Here is an 18,162-nt window from a genome sequence, read left to right as displayed (position 1 = left end):
ATTTCTTTTCAACAATTTTATAGAAAATGTGTGTGTAATTCTGTTTGGCAACTCTTAAAGAAATAAGTAGATGTGTTCCCTGCCTTAGCCCAAGGAGACCCTGTTTGAAATACTTAGGTCATATTTTTATTTGTGGCTACCATTCCTTTTTGACCACTTATTAAGTTTTTCCCCCTCTTTGCCCACTTTTATACCCAGGTTAGTTTAAGTACAGTATCTAAATTTACTTTGTTTTGAGAAAGTGATACTTTGTATTTGGTTAAGTGACTTTTCAATTAGAAAGACCTAAATAGTTAAACTGTTTGGATGGCAGCTAGGTTAACTTAGTTCTCAAGATTTGAGGTATTAGAATATTTGAGAGCATATGTGGTTTTTCTTTAAAAAAGTTAACTACTAGTAAAAGCGAAGGGTGAGTATTTTCTTTTTATTAAGCATAAAACCAACTTAATTTCAAGTTATAAGAATTTGTTGGTTCTGTTATGAATTTATTACACTTAAAATGACAGGGCTGGTTTTAAAGGCTTGGGAACAAAGTAGCAAACTGTATTATGGTCAGAGACAAACGGTTAATTATTTCACAAATTAAAATCTTTATCTGATAATTCTCAGTGTAGTACCTATTTCAGTGCATTGATGTGCATTCTGACAGGGATGTTCTGATTCTTTGCATTTGGTGAACATTTACTGTTCACTGAACACATCCATTTACTTTTATGTAATTGCTTAGTGTATAATTACTTCAAATGCAGTGATTGCCTGCAAAACTTGTGATTAGATTAGATATGTAGTATTTTCAATGCATATGTATATTTTTGCTTGTTACTTGTTAACAATACTCACATATTCTATGTTTATTATCTGATGTGACTTCATATACAGACTCTGTCGCAAGCCATAGTCAAAGTGGTTATCCCAACAGAAAGGTACATGTTTTTCTTTATTATTACTGATCTAAATATAGACAATATCCCCTTCTGAATTTTAAAAAAAATGGTGTTGAGGAAAAGGTAATATCTTGACTGAGCAATGGTTCCTTCCCAGTACTTTTTGGGGGGATATGTGAAATTTAACTATCTTTAGTGTACTTTGTAATTTTATGTCGTTATCTTTCTTGTTTTTATTGCTACCAATGTAGGCAATTTCACAGCTTTAGTATTTAGGATATGTGTAATAATCTGGAGTTGTTAGTCCAATAATGTTAGACTATTGTGATGGGAAAATGGGTGTTTTAAATGTATCTTGAATTTTAGATGATGTTACAATTTGACCCAATCTGTTACTTTTTTCTTCATTTCTGAATTATCTGTTTGATATGCAACCTTAGTTGGAGTTGTCCTTATTGAAGGCATAGGTTTGTTTTTTTCTGATTGATTTTAAGAAGGAATTCCTATTATTTTCATGAACACTAAACATACTAGAAACTTTTTTTTTCATGGTAAAGGTATTTGGAATTCTTTTATTTCCCTTTCTTGTTTTTTTTCTTTTCCAACATAATGTTAAAGCAGAAGAATTCATGCTCTAGGTATGCTCTTGCTCAGTCAAGCTAAGCCTTTTCCCAAACACAGGAACACAACACTGGTTGAATAATAAATGAACACAAAAGAATACCAAATTCTCTTTGACATTGGCCTTGGTGAGCAACACCAGCTGAACTGTCTGCGGCAGCGGGGGACCAGGAAAACATCATGGGATGGATTGGGAAAGTATACAGTTTTTGACCAGACATTGGTACGATCGACTCCAATAAATGTGGTTTTATTATAACTGAGAAGCATTTTTTTTTTTGTTTTTGTTGTTGCCCAGAATAAGATAATTACCATTTTAAAATAAAATAATGCACTTAAAATATATCATCTTTTTGTACTACACTGTTTTATTCTGATAGAAAAGTCACCCTTTTTAAAATAAGAAACAATCCTTAAGGAAAAAGTGTGATTACAGTTCTTTAATAATCTTGAATTTAAGTTAGCAACAACAAATTGTCAGATTTTGATTTTAAATCATATGCAACATTTTAAGACTTTTAAACTTTAAATTTTCTAAAAATAGATTTTATCAGTTACAAGCCTGTTTAAAACTATAGTGGTTATTTTTCCTCCACTGATAAAGCATTCACGGGAAAGTATTTTTGTAGCATTCAAAAAGTATATATTAAGTAGTAGCTTTCCATGTGGCTCAGCTGCTTTCTAAGTAAAGTTTTGAGTATACATTTTGCTGAAAAAAGTCTTGACTCACCATTACAGTGAATTCTTCGTTTTAAACTTGTTAAAACTTTTTCATCTATCTTTGATATTCAAGTCAAGTTGCTTTTGACTTAATTTATACAAGTTTCTGGATGTATATAGTGTTTGCCACCTAGTAGTTTTTCATATATTATGATACATAAAATTTCCCTTCCCTTAATTTGACACATACCAGTAAGAGTTTTGGAACTGAATCATAACTTCATGTTATCTCCCTTCCTTCAAAATAATGTTATTAACTATGGATCTGAGAACATATTCATTCTCATTTGGATATCAAGAACTGCAAATTTGCAGAGTGATTAATACTTCTGTGAAAGAAAAATAATTTTTAGATTTAAAATTAATGCTTTTGGCTTTTTAACAATTTGAAGTTGAATTAATAGTTTTAAATATATAGTTTGCCCTTTGTAAAGATTTAAACCTTCATATAATTTTTTTGACCTCTTTTAGGACCCTTTAGGAGGTCAAAAAAATTCACTTTTTTCGCTATGTAGAGATTTTAGTTTCCACTCAAGTAGGTTTGTTTGAAAACTGTGAGAAAATAATTATAATCACCATGAGATTAATTATTTTACTGTTCATGTATTCTGAAGCAGGCTTTACAGAGCCAAAATAATCTGTCTTATTCTATAACTATATATTTATTTATATTCTAGCAGTTTTATGAACTTAATTTGAGCTGGGAATGCTAAAGGTGTAATTTAATGTGTGCCTTGTACCAAGAGCCAATATCCTTTTGCTTTTCCCAATTGTTATTTGTCAACTCTATATGCTAGGGGACTGGTGAAATGAGAACACAAAAGCATCTTGTAATGAGCTGAGTCATTTTTGCCTCATACCATAATCAGTGTCTAAAATTCTGTTGGAGTCTAAGAAGTTATATATGCTTGTAGGACTCAGCTTCAGATTTAAAAAAAAAAAAAGACTTTCTCTGAGCCCAACCAATAAAATGAATATTAAAAATTTAAATGTGTTTATCTTTGGCTTAAATATTGGAAAGTAATTGTTATGAAAAATGGGAAGGGCATCTCACCATGTCCCTTATTTTGGGATATTTTGGAAAGAGGACTCCATTCATTTAAGGCTTTGGCAATGTAATTGCTTCATTGATTCGTAATACCCAGGCAGAATTATACATGTCATGAGCTGTTTGACCTCGTTTGAAGTGTGATCCAAAGGGATGTTGTCTCATTAAAGGTCAGATTCAATAAAAACTCCATCTGCTATATGTGTACCAGAAAAGCACAGCAGTTGGATGGATTTTTTATTAAATCAGGCCTTCAATTTGTTAAATAGTTTTGCATTTTTATAAATTACAGTCATGTATATAACATTTCAAAACCACCACAAAAGTGCTTGGTTTAGGAATATTTTAAGCCTAAAATAGTGTGTAAGTTTTTAGGTGGCTATGATAACATGTAAGCTCTAAGTTACTGATACTATATATTTGCAGCTTTCCAATTAGTTGTGAATTCATAATTTAATGTTTTGCATTTGGAAAATAAAATTAAGTGGCATTTAGAAAATTAAATCTTTATTGCTATGAAGCTGTGTTGTGGTTTCCCACCCTCCCTTCACTTTGCCTCCCCCTCCCACTTCCCTATCCTCACTGCCCCACTCCCTCCTAATACACAAGGCATTAACGTGCTCCAGGTTACTTGTTTGGTGTAAAATTCTGTATTAGTCAGCAGAATACTTTTTCTGCACAATATAGTAACTTAGGTCAAGTGTAGTTTATGTAGTGGTGGGTCTGAATCCATTTTCTTTAACTGTGTTGTTGTTGTAGGAATTTGCTCGCCCTGATACATCGCATGATCGAGTTTGTTGTACGTGAAGGGCCAATGTTTGAAGCTATGATTATGAACAGAGAAATCAACAATCCCATGTTCAGGTGTGCTTTTCTTATTGTGTTAAAATATACACCTAACATAAAATTGACCATTTTTATGTGTACAGTTCAGTGGCATTAAGTACTTTCATGTTGTTGGTACAACCCTCACCACCATCCATTCACAGAACTTTTCTCATGTTCCATAACTGAAACTTTGTGCCACTTAAACCACAACTCCCCATTCCCTTGGTCCCCCAAACCCAGCTGCCACCATTGTACTTTGTCTCTGTGAATTTGACTGCTCTTAGACTGTCATAAGTGGAATCATAGTATTTGTACTTTTGAGACTGGCTTATTTCACTTAGTCTGATGTCTTCAGGGTTCATCTGTGTTGTAGCAGGTGTCAGAATCTCTTTAACTTTTTAAGGCTAAAACATGTTCCATTGGATATATGTACCACATTGCATTTATCATCAGATGTGCATTTTAAAAATACTTCTCACTTCATTTTTGGAATTAAAAATATTTCCAAGAATAAAGTTCTAGGGGCCGGCCCGGTGGCTCAGGAGGTTAGAGCTCCATGCTCCTAACTCCGAAGACTGCCGGTTCGATTTCCACATGGGCCAGTGGGCTCTCAACCACAAGGTTGTCAGTTCAACTCCTCGAGTCCCACAAGGGATGGTGAGCTCTGCCCCCTGCAACTAAGGTTGAATACGGCACCTTGAGGTGAGCTGCCTCCGGATGGCTCAGTTGGTTGGAGCGCGGGCTCTCAACCACAAGGTTGCCAGTTCAATTCTTCGACTCCCACAAGGGATGGTGGGCAGTGCCCCCTGCAACTAAAATTGAACACGGCACCTTGAGCTGAGCTGCCGCTGAGCTCCCAGATAGCTCAGTTGGTTGGAGCACGTCCTCTCAACCACAAGATTGCCGGTTCGACTCCCGCAAGGGATGGTGGGCTGCGCCCCCTGCAACTAGCAACGGCAACTGGACCTGGAGCTGAGCTGCGCCCTCCACAACTAAGAGTGAAAGAACAACAACTTGAAGCTGAACAACACCTTCCACAACTGAGATTGAAAGGACAACTTGACTTGGAAAAAAAAAGGCCTGGAAGTACACAGTGTTCCCCAATAAAGTCCTGTTTAAAAAAAAAAAAAAAAGAATAAAGTTCTAAAAGTATCAGGTTATTTTTGCAATGGAATGAGAAAGCAGTTTTAGTAATTGGACCAGAATGTGCTTCGGTCAATTTTCCATGTGATTTTGATTTAGTTAATTATATAACATTGTTTTTAGCATTCTTTAGGAGGAAAATACTTTCCATTATGGTTTTCAGTGAATCTTTTGTAAGTCAGATATATGAGTAGAATCAATGAGGTTTACAGGAAATTGCTCATCTTCTAAGTAGCTATGGTATCTAAGATGCTCATGTTTATCTAAGATATTTATTTATTTCCCCCCCTTCTTCCCCCCTTCACCCCCTTCCCCCCCTTGCCCCCTCCGGTTCAAGTTGTTTCTCAGTCTAGTTGTGTGGGACACAACTCCCTGGCCCATGCTGGTATTATGAGCCTTGGGCTCCTGCGGCTGAGGCAGTCGGTTGCTGGCCATCGGTCAGCCACTCGCAGCAGCTCATGGCAGCTCTCGCCAGCTGCTGGCTTCTCACGATGGCTGCCGGTCGCTCTTGCTGGCTGCTGGCCACTCACTAGGCTGCCAGCCCCTCATGCTGGCTACCAGCCGCTCATGGCAGCACACGGCCACTCACCTCCAGGGAGAGCTGTTCACAATCTTAGCTGTAGAGGGCTCAGCTCACTGGCCCATAGGGGAATAGAACCAGCGACCTCGGCATTAGGAGCACGGCACTCCAACCACCTGAGCCACCGGGCCGGCCGTTACTAAGTAATTTAAAAACCACTGCTTTTGAAATGATATCTTGAGAAAATTGTTCATTGCCAGACAAGGTATCTGACATACAAGTGTTCAGTAAAATTGTAAGGCTCAGCACACTGCATACATATCTTTGAGTATTACTGTCAGTCATGGAGGCAGTCTGGGGCTGGGGTGAGGAAGGGGATAATAGATGGTACATGACAGCGGGTGAGGATTTCTCTTCAGGGATCTTTGCTTTTGGTTTCATTTAGAAATACGCAAATAACGTTTTTCATTTGTTTATATTTAATTGAATATCGTTCTTTGTTAAAGAATGTAATGTTTGATGTTTTTTGTTTGTTTGTTTTACCTTAGATTCTTATTTGAAAACCAGACACCAGCCCATGTTTACTATAGGTGGAAGCTTTATTCTATTTTGCAGGCAAGTAGAATCAATTACTTGGTTAATTTTGACTGAGGTATCAGAACTTTCTAATAACATTCTGGGTGTTTGTTAGGGAGATTCTCCAACTAAGTGGCGGACGGAAGATTTTCGTATGTTCAAAAATGGATCTTTTTGGAGGCCACCCCCATTAAATCCATACCTGCATGGGATGTCAGAAGAGCAAGAAACAGAAGCTTTTGTAGAGGAGACTAGTAAAAAGGGAGCACTTAAGGAAGAGTAAGATTTTTTCCGTTTCCGTTACACATCAGAAAAGTTGCTTTAATGGTTGCTTGATTAATGGTCTTAATTACGTAATGGGGTCCTAGGACTAGGATCCTCTCAAAGAAGCTTGAAAAAAATGCCCATAATTTTAAATTTACTTAATTTGTAAGCTAAAACTTACTGGAATCATTTATTAGTTCCAGGCCAGGAAAATTATTCTTCCTCATATAACTTCTTAAAAAAATGTAACTTACTTGGGGGAATTACTACAAATCTGACTTAACACAATTTAGTCTTCAGAATTATTTTATCTGAGTTAGTTTTAAAGAAATGACTTTGTAAGCAGACACTATAATGGCATTTGAAGTTTGTATCTATAAGTTTACAAAATTTGTATTCAGACAGAGGGACAAATTAGAAGAAATTCTGCGAGGTTTAACTCCAAGGAAAAACGATATTGGAGATGCGATGGTTTTCTGTCTCAATAATGCTGAAGCTGCAGAAGAAATAGTGGATTGCATTACTGAGTCACTGTCCATCTTAAAGACACCCCTGCCCAAAAAGGTATGGGAATGGTTTTTCTGTGTGGAACATTCAGTGAAGTAAAAGGGAGAGGAGAGTTGACTTTTTTAGATGGAAATTGGTTTCCGTTTTGCGTGAAGAACTTGACTGAAGAAATGTTTCCATGCAGACTTACTATGTTAATTGACACACATGTTATCAACAGGTTGAAGTGTGAGTTAACAAATTTTATCTCTGCCAAAGTTATGATTGTGGTGATGTTGAGTTGCTTATCACTATTCTAATTAGTTGTGATTATTAAATTATAGCTAAACTGATTCCAAACAAATTCAATATGGAATTTTTTCTAGATACATTGTTTGCTGATGGTTTTTATCTTTTAAGTGGTTTTATGTTATCTTTTGGTATTCCAGATTGCCAGATTATATTTGGTTTCTGATGTTTTGTACAACTCTTCAGCCAAAGTTGCCAATGCTTCATATTATAGAAAATTGTAAGTATAATGATGTAAATTGATATTTCTGAAATAAAATATTTAACGGTAGGGTGTTCAGAAAAGAGGATTATTTACCGAAACATCGGTGAATGTTGACCTGAGATCCAGTAATAAGGAATAATTTGAATTTCTTCATAGTCGTAGAATTTTCTTAAAAAGTTGGATTGCATTCATTGAATTAAACCACTGTAAGCTAAATTATCACGGTTTTTTGAAAGTTTTTATATCAGTTTCTTGATTAACTTGATAATAAGACAAATAAGAGTTAAAAAAATAACTTTTTACTGCATATTTTGTCACTTGTATAATAAATAAGCTGAAACAATAAAAATAATGGCAAAAAGGAAGAGACTGAAGACAGCATTAACTGTAGAATCTATGTTCTTGTCTAATCATTGTATTAGTTGTAATTCATTGCTAATGTTTTCCTAGGCAATAGGAAATTACGCTGCTCTGCTGTAATTAATATATAACTTTTCCTTAGTTCCCCAGAGTTCCTTTTTGGTGTTTATTTTGTGAATTAAGGCACTTTTTTTCTAGTAACTGACTCTGAAAAAAAATATGGAGGTGTGGGTCCTAGTCTTAGTCTGCTGTTAGTTTTCTTTGCCTTGGACAAGTCACTTTTCCATTTCTTGTTTTATAAAACAGAGAGATCAGACTAGATGGCTGAGTATCCTAGATGTGAGGTTCCTGGCTAACCAAGGGAACTCCTAAAAACTCTTGGGGATTTTGCTGGTGAAATATTCAGAATTATAGGAATTAAAGCAGTTCATTTACAGTTTTAGAGTTTAAACACCTAGCTCTTGATTTTTAAAGAATTATTTGATTATAAGGTCTTTTTTTTTAAGTTCAGGAGGGGTTTTCATTGGCTAGCATGCTGAATTGGATAGTAATTTTTAAACATATTGTAAAGAATATATTATTTGAATTTCAGTTTTGAAACAAAGTTATGTCAGATATTTTCAGACCTCAATGCTACCTATCGTACAATTCAAGGCCATTTACAGTCTGAGAACTTCAAGGTATGTTTATTGTTTTGTTGCTTTTGTCTTAGTGTTGTAGATGAGGCGTGGGGGTTTGAAGCACTTTGGAGGGCTAAAAAAGTATGTAATACAAGTATAAGACAACTTTCGTCTTTCATAAATTATTATTCTAAAATTTACTGAAGTTTTATCTTCAGTATCAAAAAATTCCTGAAATTTTACAATATATTGCCTAGTGTTATTTTGTCAGGTGTTTGTTTTATTTTGAAGTGTTTTATTTAAATATTTTCAATATTAGTCTTTTTTCATGAAACACATTCAGAAGATCACTTGTTTTATAATGTACTGCATAGTGATGTTTTGGTAAACAATGGACTGCATACTGACGGTGGTCCTGTAAGATTATAATGGAGCTGAAAAATGCTATTGCCTAGTGACATCACAGCCATCATGGTATTGTACCACAAACACGTTCTTAAGGGTTTGTGGTGATGTGTAAACAAACCTATGCTGCCAATTGTCTAAAAGTATAGCACATACAATTACATATAGTTTATAGTACTTGATAATGATAAACAATTATGTTACTGGTTTATGTTTTATTATACTATTATCGTTATTTTAGAGTGTTCTCTTTCTACTTACCACTAAAATGTTTGCTGTAAAATAGCTGCAGCCTCCGAAATCTCTTTTTTTTTTCTTTTTTTTCGAAATCTCTTGATTGCATCATTTTTTATCCCTTGTTTGTGTTTGATTCAATCTCATGTTTTGTACAGTACCATGCTGTACAGGCTTGTATCCCAGGAGCAGTAGTCTACACTATATGCCTGGGTGTGCATTGGGCTAGACCATCTAGGTGTATATAAGTGTACTCTGATGTTCGTTTCTCAGAATGGATCCCAGTTGTTAAGCAGTTTATGACTTATGATTTGGCTGGATTAGGAACATACATTTTAGTTATTCATGTTTACAAAGCATATGCAGTTACTAATTTCTATAATTTCTTAAGCTTTAAACCAGTGTTAAGAAAAGCCAAATAAAATACCTTATTAATGAATAAACAGATATGCTTTCATGGGAAGATTTTTGTGAAGAAATATTTTAGCTTGGGAAGATGCCCAGTGACCCCTGCAATTTAGGGGATTCAAACAAACAACCACACTTAAAATTTTTTTTACCTTAAGTTTTGACCACAAGTCAGAGTTTATGTAGAAAAGTTTAGGGACAGGACAGAGAAAAGTGTTAGTAAGAATTAGGAAGTTCTTTATTGGACCATAAAGAAAGTTGGGTCAATACTTGGCTACTTTGATATCCAGCTTATATAAATGTCTACGCTAGTGTTTTCCAGAATGTGGCCTCATGTACATGGTGTGGGACATTGGTCTTAGGTAGTCAGAGCAAACAGTGACTGTCTTTTTCATTATACAGTTATATGACTTTTTCATTTTAATTAAAAGGTAACACTGATTTTTTTTAAAAAAAACATGGTAATGATAGTTATTTTCTTTACATTTTAAAAAGAATGTTGGTTTAAAGAAAAATTTAGCAAATTGTGATGGTCATTCTCATGAGATGAAGTTTGAGACATACTGTCCTAAATTATAATTCGTTGTCTGTTTTGCTATTTAGCAACGGGTAATGACCTGCTTCAGAGCTTGGGAAGATTGGGCAATTTATCCAGAACCATTTTTGATCAAACTACAAAATATTTTCTTAGGACTTGTAAATATTATTGAAGAAAAGGAGACAGAGGTAGGCACTCAGTGTATTTGTCTGATTATTTTAAAATTTATTTCTGGGGATGCCGTGGAGGTGTGATGTTACAGGTGTAACATTTCTTTGTGGAAAATGCTTACTCTTTACCACTAAAAGCAAGTAATAGAGCAATATATATAGCATGATTTCATTTTGTTGGACTGAAGATAACTACCTAAGTAACTATGTTCATAAAAAGATGTGCCACAGTGAGAACGGATTCTGTTCATCATTCTGTTGCTTCTTATCTCCTCAGGAGTCCTTGAGTCCTTCCTTATTTCTGTAATCCTAACCCAGCTATCACATTTTCACTTTCACTGTTACAGGGGCCTCCCTGTTGGCCTCCCTTCTCCAAGCACAGGTCCTTGTATCGGTTTCTTAAATATACAATGTTTCCTCGTACTATAGACCTTTGTCCATGTTTTTCCCTCTTTCTGGAATGTCTCTTTACCTGGGATCCTTCTGCCCACAGTTGAAGCATAACTTCATAAAGTCTTTGACCTCTTTGAGTGAAACCTACTTATTATATACACATACTTGTTATATATACCTGCTTATTATGTACTCTACTAGTATGACGTACCTCCTTGTAGCAGTCAGCCTAGTTGCAGTTACATGTAAATTGTTTTGATTGTCTGAGTGCCTGGCTCCTCCCTCAACATCCCCCAGCCCAGTAAAATTTTACTAAGCTCTGTGACAGAAGGGACCACGGGACCAAGCTCGTTTTTGCTCATCATTGTGTCGTCAGTGTCTCCCATGGTACCTGGCATCAGTAAGAACTGGTAAATAATTGATAAGTGACGCATGAATGACTGCTGCTTTGTCAGACTGGATGATGAAATATCTTCTTGTGTCCTCACACTGTATCTGGGAATGTGGGTATCCATTTGAGTAGTTTGTATTGGGTTACAGATTAATCTTCAGCAGTGTGACTTTAGCAAATGAAAAAACGTGTGACTGTAGTGTGTGTGTTTCCACAGGATGTACCAGAAGATCTCGATGGTGCCCCCATCGAGGAGGAGCTGGATGGGGCACCTCTGGAAGATGTGGATGGAATTCCTATTGATGCTGCTCCCATCGACGACCTCGATGGGGTCCCTATTAAGAGTTTCGACGACGATCTCGATGGAGTGCCTTGTAAGTTCAGGTTTCAGACTGATTAGATCTAGTAAGTTTGATTCCAGAGCCAATTTCCACACAAGCTGATGTGGAAAAAAGTTACAATTTCTCATTAAGGTGCCAGTCATTACCTTTCTTCGGGTTTTTTTTGCCTTTTCAAAACTCAAATACCCAGTAACACATTTGACTGTGCCAAAAGTAAGGTTTATTTTGTGGTGGTGTTTTTTTTATTTTCCTGGGGTGGGTGTCACATTTCTTTGGACAGTCAGCCTTTTATAATAAGTTTCTCTTTTTGTCTTAATTATCAGGAAACTATAGGCAAAATCTTGTTCTCAATTGTATTCATAATCCCAGGTACTTAGTTTTATCAGTTGTTTTTATTATTAGTCTTCCTAACTAATAGGTTCAGTTTTCCTAGCTGCCTGAAATTATTTTTGGAAATAGGAATTATACACAGTCTTTAGTACATTTAAATTATGTTAAAGTATTGAGTAATATATGAATTCTGGGGTTTAATAATTCAGTAAAGGTATTAAATATTTTTTTAACTTCTCCATTTGCTTGAAATAATAGTAACTTACATGTTCTGAATTGATTTATACACTACTTAAAAATTGGACCTCAGATGCAGAGAATTGGATCAGTTATAATCCTTGTTCTTGACACTACAATTATTTGTCCATGTGTGGCCTTATTTTATTTTACTTTTTAATAATATAGTGAATACCCATGAACTGTTTAATTTAGGTCATCCCCTAAAGTCAAGGTTAAATGACTTCTCTTTCCTCAATAGTAGATGCGACTGAAGACTCAAAGAAGAATGAGCCTATATTTAAAGTTGCCCCATCAAAATGGGAAGCTGTAGATGAATCTGAATTGGAAGCACAGGGTGAGTTCATAAAGTACCATAAATACTGAGCTTTAAAAAATTGACTACTGAAAATTAATCATTGGTGTGTATGTATTTGTATGTATGTTTTCCTTTTATGTTTTACAACATTTCAACCTTAAGACCCAGTGTTAACCGTATTTTATGGCTAAGTTTTCGTTGTGGTTGCTGATTTAATTTTCTTAGATCTTTCAGTTTGGATGCTTTGAGAATAATCTGAAATCACTAAAAACCTTTCAGGTTAAGGCATTTCAGTAGAAAATGTAGACAGGAAGCTGTACCTGTTTGGGAATCTACTTAGAGGTTAGTTTCAGAGAAATCAAGATTTGACTCGCATAATGCTTGACTCATTAAATGGAGTTTAGACCTGCCTTTTATACATACTTGGACATATATCCTAGTGCTTATCATCTGTAATAGTTAATATTTATAAGTTCTAATGAAATAAATCTTACTGTCCAGCACAGAAATAAGGATAACATTATTTGTCACTTCATGAATTTGAATACAATTTTAGTGTAGGTGTGAGGAAAGAAATAGATTTAGCACATACAAGTGGCTATTCAAAGAATAGATAAATGTAGATAGCTTCTGTAATATAAAATTTCAATTCTAAAGCTGGGCGTCTACTATGCTACTGCAGAAATGTTAATTTACCTTATGGAATTACATCCATTTTTCCTTCCATTCAGCTGTAACAACTTCTAAATGGGAGTTATTTGACCAGCATGAAGAATCAGAAGAAGAAGAAAATCAAAAGTAAGAATCTAAGTTTCGAATATACTCAGTTTCTTATTGCATATATGCTCCCTTTTTCATTAAGAGGTATGCTTGAAATAATAGGGAAGAGGAAAACTTCACAGTTGAGAAAACTTAAGAGGATCATTTGTAGTTCTCCATTGTTTATCCAGTGAATAAAGAGGTTTTGGTTTCTGGTCTTTCTGCATCTGGTTTCTATGCTAGGTTATACATTTTGAGTTTGTTTTTGCTTTTGAGTTTGCTTTTGAGTTTGTTTTTCTATGCTAGGTTATACATTCTCACTTTGTAGTTAATAAATAGTCACCTGAGTTTATTCCAAAACTTTGTCATCAAATATTGTTTTGGCTTCACAAAACGTGATTATTAAATATGAATGGGAAGATTATGCTTTTTTTTTTTGGATTGTACACTGTTAAAAACATATATATTGCATTATTACTGCTCTGTTTTTTAAATGTAAAAATCTCAGAACTAAGATTAAAAGGAAAAGAAACCTTTCCTTTCACATCTAAAGAAATTATAATTTTGAATTTTGCTCTTTGGTAATTACACCAAAATTGTTTTTGTATTTGACGCCGAACAGAATGACAGGAATCCCTGCTCCCAAATTCTGCCAGTTTGTAGGAGCATGTGATACTTTTCCAAATCATTGCAAAGGAAGTTAATTTTTTAAATAGAAGAGATGGCATCAAGAACACAAAGTAGAGGTTCCTGTTTTGTTTTGCTTTTTAATCTTTGTTCTTTTATTTTTCTCAAGTGGAAGAGTGAACAGAGGGACCTTTGTGACCCAGCATAGTTTGTTCATTTGTATGGATTCAGTAATTGATGTTAGTAGCAGATTGTTAGGGAAATGTGATTGATCAGCACTCCTGGAAACAATTGGAAACTATGAGGAAAAGTTGGCAATAGCAATGCCTTTTCAGAAAATGTTGGTGTGACCAGAACAAGACAGCAATGTTTATGACAAAATATTTACAAAATAAATTAAAGATTTGGTTTGCTGATGGAAATAGCTGTCTGAGGCCGGCTAGGAGTACAGGGAACAGGGATGTGAGCAGTTCAGTTTGCTTTAAAACACTGGTTTTCTGAACCCTTTTTGTATCTATAATCCCATCACTAGTAACATCTCATCATTGTAGAATCACTGCTTTAAAATGAGTATGTGTACTCATAAACTATTTAATTTAGGGGAAAGAAAGGGTAAAAAAGCCATTGCAGAACTCCAGTATTGTTTGGTTGGTTTTGTTTCTAGGTATTAATTTTTTTTTTGCATAAATTTGATATGTGTGTTAATGTTTGCAATGTGAACGCATTTTAGTGTTGACGGTAGAATAAATCATGTTCCTATAGTAAAGCATGGGTCACTGAAAATGTAAGTTATATTTTTGATTTTTCCTAGGAGCTCCAAATAAATCATCATAATAAAATAATTTTATGAAAGTACAAAGCAAGGAAAAAATACTTTCACATACAACGTTCTGAACCTTGACGTTTTCCTGAGTCTCAATACTGCTCTCTAGTGGCTGAATCCAAAATTTCTTTTTGTTAAGGAGCTGCTTTTTGAAACTAGTTAATTATTGTATTTGCGGCAGAAATGTGATTGAAAAATAGAGAACACTACGAAGGCTTTGGGAAAAAGTTCCAAATAGTAATTTAGCTTCATTTGTAATGAATTCTGTATGGGTTTAGAATCTTGAATTTTCATTTCTTAAAAGAAGAGCAAGGTGAAGCTGTGATGAGATCTAGAATTGGTAGCTAAGAGCTAAAGTCAAAACCAATTAGAACACACTGCTCGGGCCTTGCATAATTTAAAATAGCAACTGTAAAATATGTATATATTTTAAGTTATGGAAATACAGCTCATTTAAAAAGTCTTAATATAGTTTAATATCTAGCCATCTAGCTCTTTTCTCTGTATGTATAAAAACATGCGCATCTATTGTAAACTAAGTTATATAACACTATACATACTATTCTGTGACCCACATTTTTCACTCTAGTGTCATGGGTATTGTTCCATGTCAGTCAAATATGTAACATATTTATCTGTTATGTATTCATCTATGGTTGAAAGCAAGCATTCAGATAAGTTACAAGGATGTTTATCAAGGAATATTGAAAATTGCAAGAAAAATACATATATAAATAACAGGATGGAGTTGGTTAAGTGATTTCCATTACGTGGATACCACAGTTTAATTAACTGTGTCATGTCCTTATTCATCGGCCCTTTCCAGAATAATCCTTCAGCAAACATCTGCATTTATGCGTATACATACACAAACCACATAGTTTAACCTTTAACCATTTAAAAGCATCTGAAACACTTGTAAAAATTTCATGCACCATAAAACAAATTCTTGTGTTTTAAAAAATTAACTAAAAACTGCATTTTGGAAGTTTCTGACAATGAGAAATATTAAGTGAAAGGTTTATTTCCAAAAAGGAGATAGTTTTTTTGTTTTAATGGTTGGTTTTGATTTTTTTTCCTTACCTAAATGTTGTATTGAGTTGTACCTTAAGGTGGTACTAATGATTTGTGGGCTAAGAGAGTATCAAGTTTATAAAACATTTTAATAATGTCCTGGAAAGAACCTTTGGATGAGAAATTAAAAAGCTAGTAGCATGGTTTTCTCTTAGTGTTATGTCTTTTCTGATTCTGTGTTGCTGGCACTTTATTTTTATCTGCCTTGCTTAAATATTTCTCATTCAGTGTGTGAGTCTTATCATCAGATTCTAAAATAATTAAAATTCTATTTGGAAAGAAGTTACAACTTTCTACATATTATGAATAGTTATATGTGTGTGTGTGTGTGTGTGTGTGTGTGTGTGTGTGTGTGTGTGTGTATGTGTGTGTGTATATATATGTATAGATATACACACACACACAAACACACGCACTAACAGGTCTACTTATGGTAGAAGGTATGTAGTACCCAAATACTAACATAGAAGGGCTTATCAGGCTCAAATATTAAAGGGAAATGGCGTATTTTCTAGGCCATGCCAGTAATACTAGTTTATAAGGAATTTTGTTCATATATGTAAACATTTTGAGTTTGTTTGTACACGGATGACTGTTTTGTCCACATTAAACATATACACACATAGAGACCAGTCTGAGAACACACAGCTTTTCTTTGTAAGCCCTTTCGTTCTTTGTGCTTCAAAAACATTTTGTTAATCCTGTTCTAGCAGTGATGACCAGCTTTATACATAGTTGCCTACCTGTCTGTTTCCACTAGATTGCTTCTGGAAGGACAGAAGGAATTTTCTTCTTTGTATACCTACCAATGGTAGTCAGTTTTTCATTTTCTTCTTATCTGACATAGAACCAGTCAGCTTCCAGAATCAACTATGACATGACTACTGTGTTTCCCTGAAAATAAGACCTAGCCAGACCATCAACTCTACTGCGTCTTTAGGAGCAAAAATTTATATAAGGCCTGGTCTTATTTTAATGTAATACAAGACTGGGTATAATATATAATATAATATAAATAATATATAATATAATACCGGGTTTTATATAACATAAGACTAGGTATAATATAATATAATACAATACAATACAATATAATACCGGGTCTTGTATTAATTTTTGCTCCAAAAGCCGCATTAGAGCTGATGGTCCAGCTAGGTCTTATTTTCGAGGAAACATGGTAGTATGGTGTGCCGCTATTTAAAATGTATACAATGCTTTATTCGTAGGGTTATGTGCTAATCAAATAAGGTCTTTATATGCTGCATTGATTGTATTATAGCAGCTCTGTGTGCCTTGAGGTCATGTATTCTCTAGTTTGTAGGTTCTGCTGGAGGAAGGTTAAACATGGCTTTTTAAACATTAAGCTTCATGAAGTTACTCTGAATCGTCAAGTATGTAAAAATCATTGATTATTCATTTTAGTTAACTAAATGTTAACTAAATGTTAACAATGTTAATAAGGTTTGTTGCAAAATTAAAGGCATACCTGATATTAACATAAGCAGAATTTGAAAAAGTATGATTGTTGAAGCTCAAACTTTTTCTATGGAGGAAGCAAAATTGTCTATATTATTTGATCAAATATTTTGTAAAAAATATTTTAGTAATGAACTACCCTTTTACATTTTGTTAACATTTAAGCTTTAAGGCAGTTTAAACCAGACTGTAAAATGTAACTTTTTCTTACTGCCTTGACATACAATATATTCTGCTTATTTCCAAAGTCAAGAAGAAGAAAGTGAAGATGAAGAAGATACTCAAAGTTCCAAGTCCGAAGAACATCATTTGTACTCTAATCCGATCAAAGAAGAAATGACTGAGTCCAAGTTCTCTAAGTACTCTGAAATGAGTGAGGAAAAACGAGCTAAACTTCGTGAAATCGAGGTGAGTGTTATAAAAAAGTTGAAACTACACTTGACTGGCCTTTCACTTTTGCCACTGAACTAGGCTCCCTCTTGACATCAGGGTTGGTGCCTCCTGCTCCTTCCATGCCTAGAAACCATCACACCAGCTGCCTTCCTTCAGGCGTCGTGGTGCAAGCATCCCTTCTCCTGGTGTCATTTCCTTAACCTGGATTTGTTCCTTGTTTATCTCTGTTGTGATTGTACATGTATTGTCGTGTGTATTGTGTTTTCTTTTGCTTGCTTGCTTGTTTGTTTAATGTCTGTATTCCCCACCAGACCGTGATTTCCATGGAGAGAAAGAACTATGTCTATCAACTGTTTGTCATTCTATCTCTACTGCTGGCACAGAGGAGATCCTCTGAAGACAGTGATTCTAAGGGGTAGCTTGTAGCTGGCATTATGCAATCCGTTACATGTTGAGTGCACATGGTATATAACTAAGACACATGAGGTATTTTCTGACATGTTCGGGCTGTGTGTACATTTTATTACAACAGGCTAATTTTAAATGTCTGCACCTGTAGTGATGGATGGGGACAGAGTAGACATTAAGTGGGGCTCAACACTAAGAAGGGGAACAACTTAGGGGAGAGTCCAAAGTATCTCAAACAGATTGTCCCTCTATCTCCTCTCCTTTCTCAGTGCC

General features: G+C 34.8%; 1 protein-coding gene across 5 annotated transcripts in view; it reads left to right on the top strand.

Moving 5' to 3' along the window:
- Positions 1–18,162, top strand: part of U2SURP (U2 snRNP associated SURP domain containing) — a 44,127-nt gene that overhangs the window by 19,037 nt on the left and 6,928 nt on the right. For 2 of the 5 annotated variants that reach the window (XM_019753583.2, XM_019753582.2), the window contains exons 13-24: positions 880–923; positions 4,033–4,137; positions 6,313–6,379; positions 6,456–6,619; positions 7,006–7,168; positions 7,540–7,619; positions 8,557–8,644; positions 10,235–10,357; positions 11,341–11,497; positions 12,273–12,368; positions 13,061–13,127; positions 17,337–17,496. In XM_019753583.2, the coding sequence (XP_019609142.1) occupies positions 880–923; positions 4,033–4,137; positions 6,313–6,379; positions 6,456–6,619; positions 7,006–7,168; positions 7,540–7,619; positions 8,557–8,644; positions 10,235–10,357; positions 11,341–11,497; positions 12,273–12,368; positions 13,061–13,127; positions 17,337–17,496 (1,314 nt within the window). The remainder of the gene's footprint in view (positions 1–879; positions 924–4,032; positions 4,138–6,312; positions 6,380–6,455; positions 6,620–7,005; positions 7,169–7,539; positions 7,620–8,556; positions 8,645–10,234; positions 10,358–11,340; positions 11,498–12,272; positions 12,369–13,060; positions 13,128–17,336; positions 17,497–18,162) is intronic. The other 3 variants (XM_074334011.1, XM_019753586.2, XM_019753585.2) reach the window with 2 other exon arrangements.

Source organism: Rhinolophus sinicus, linkage group LG01, assembly GCF_036562045.2.
Source record: "Rhinolophus sinicus isolate RSC01 linkage group LG01, ASM3656204v1, whole genome shotgun sequence".
Lineage (NCBI taxonomy): Eukaryota > Metazoa > Chordata > Mammalia > Chiroptera > Rhinolophidae > Rhinolophus > Rhinolophus sinicus.
This window is presented reverse-complemented; position numbering and strand designations above follow the sequence as displayed.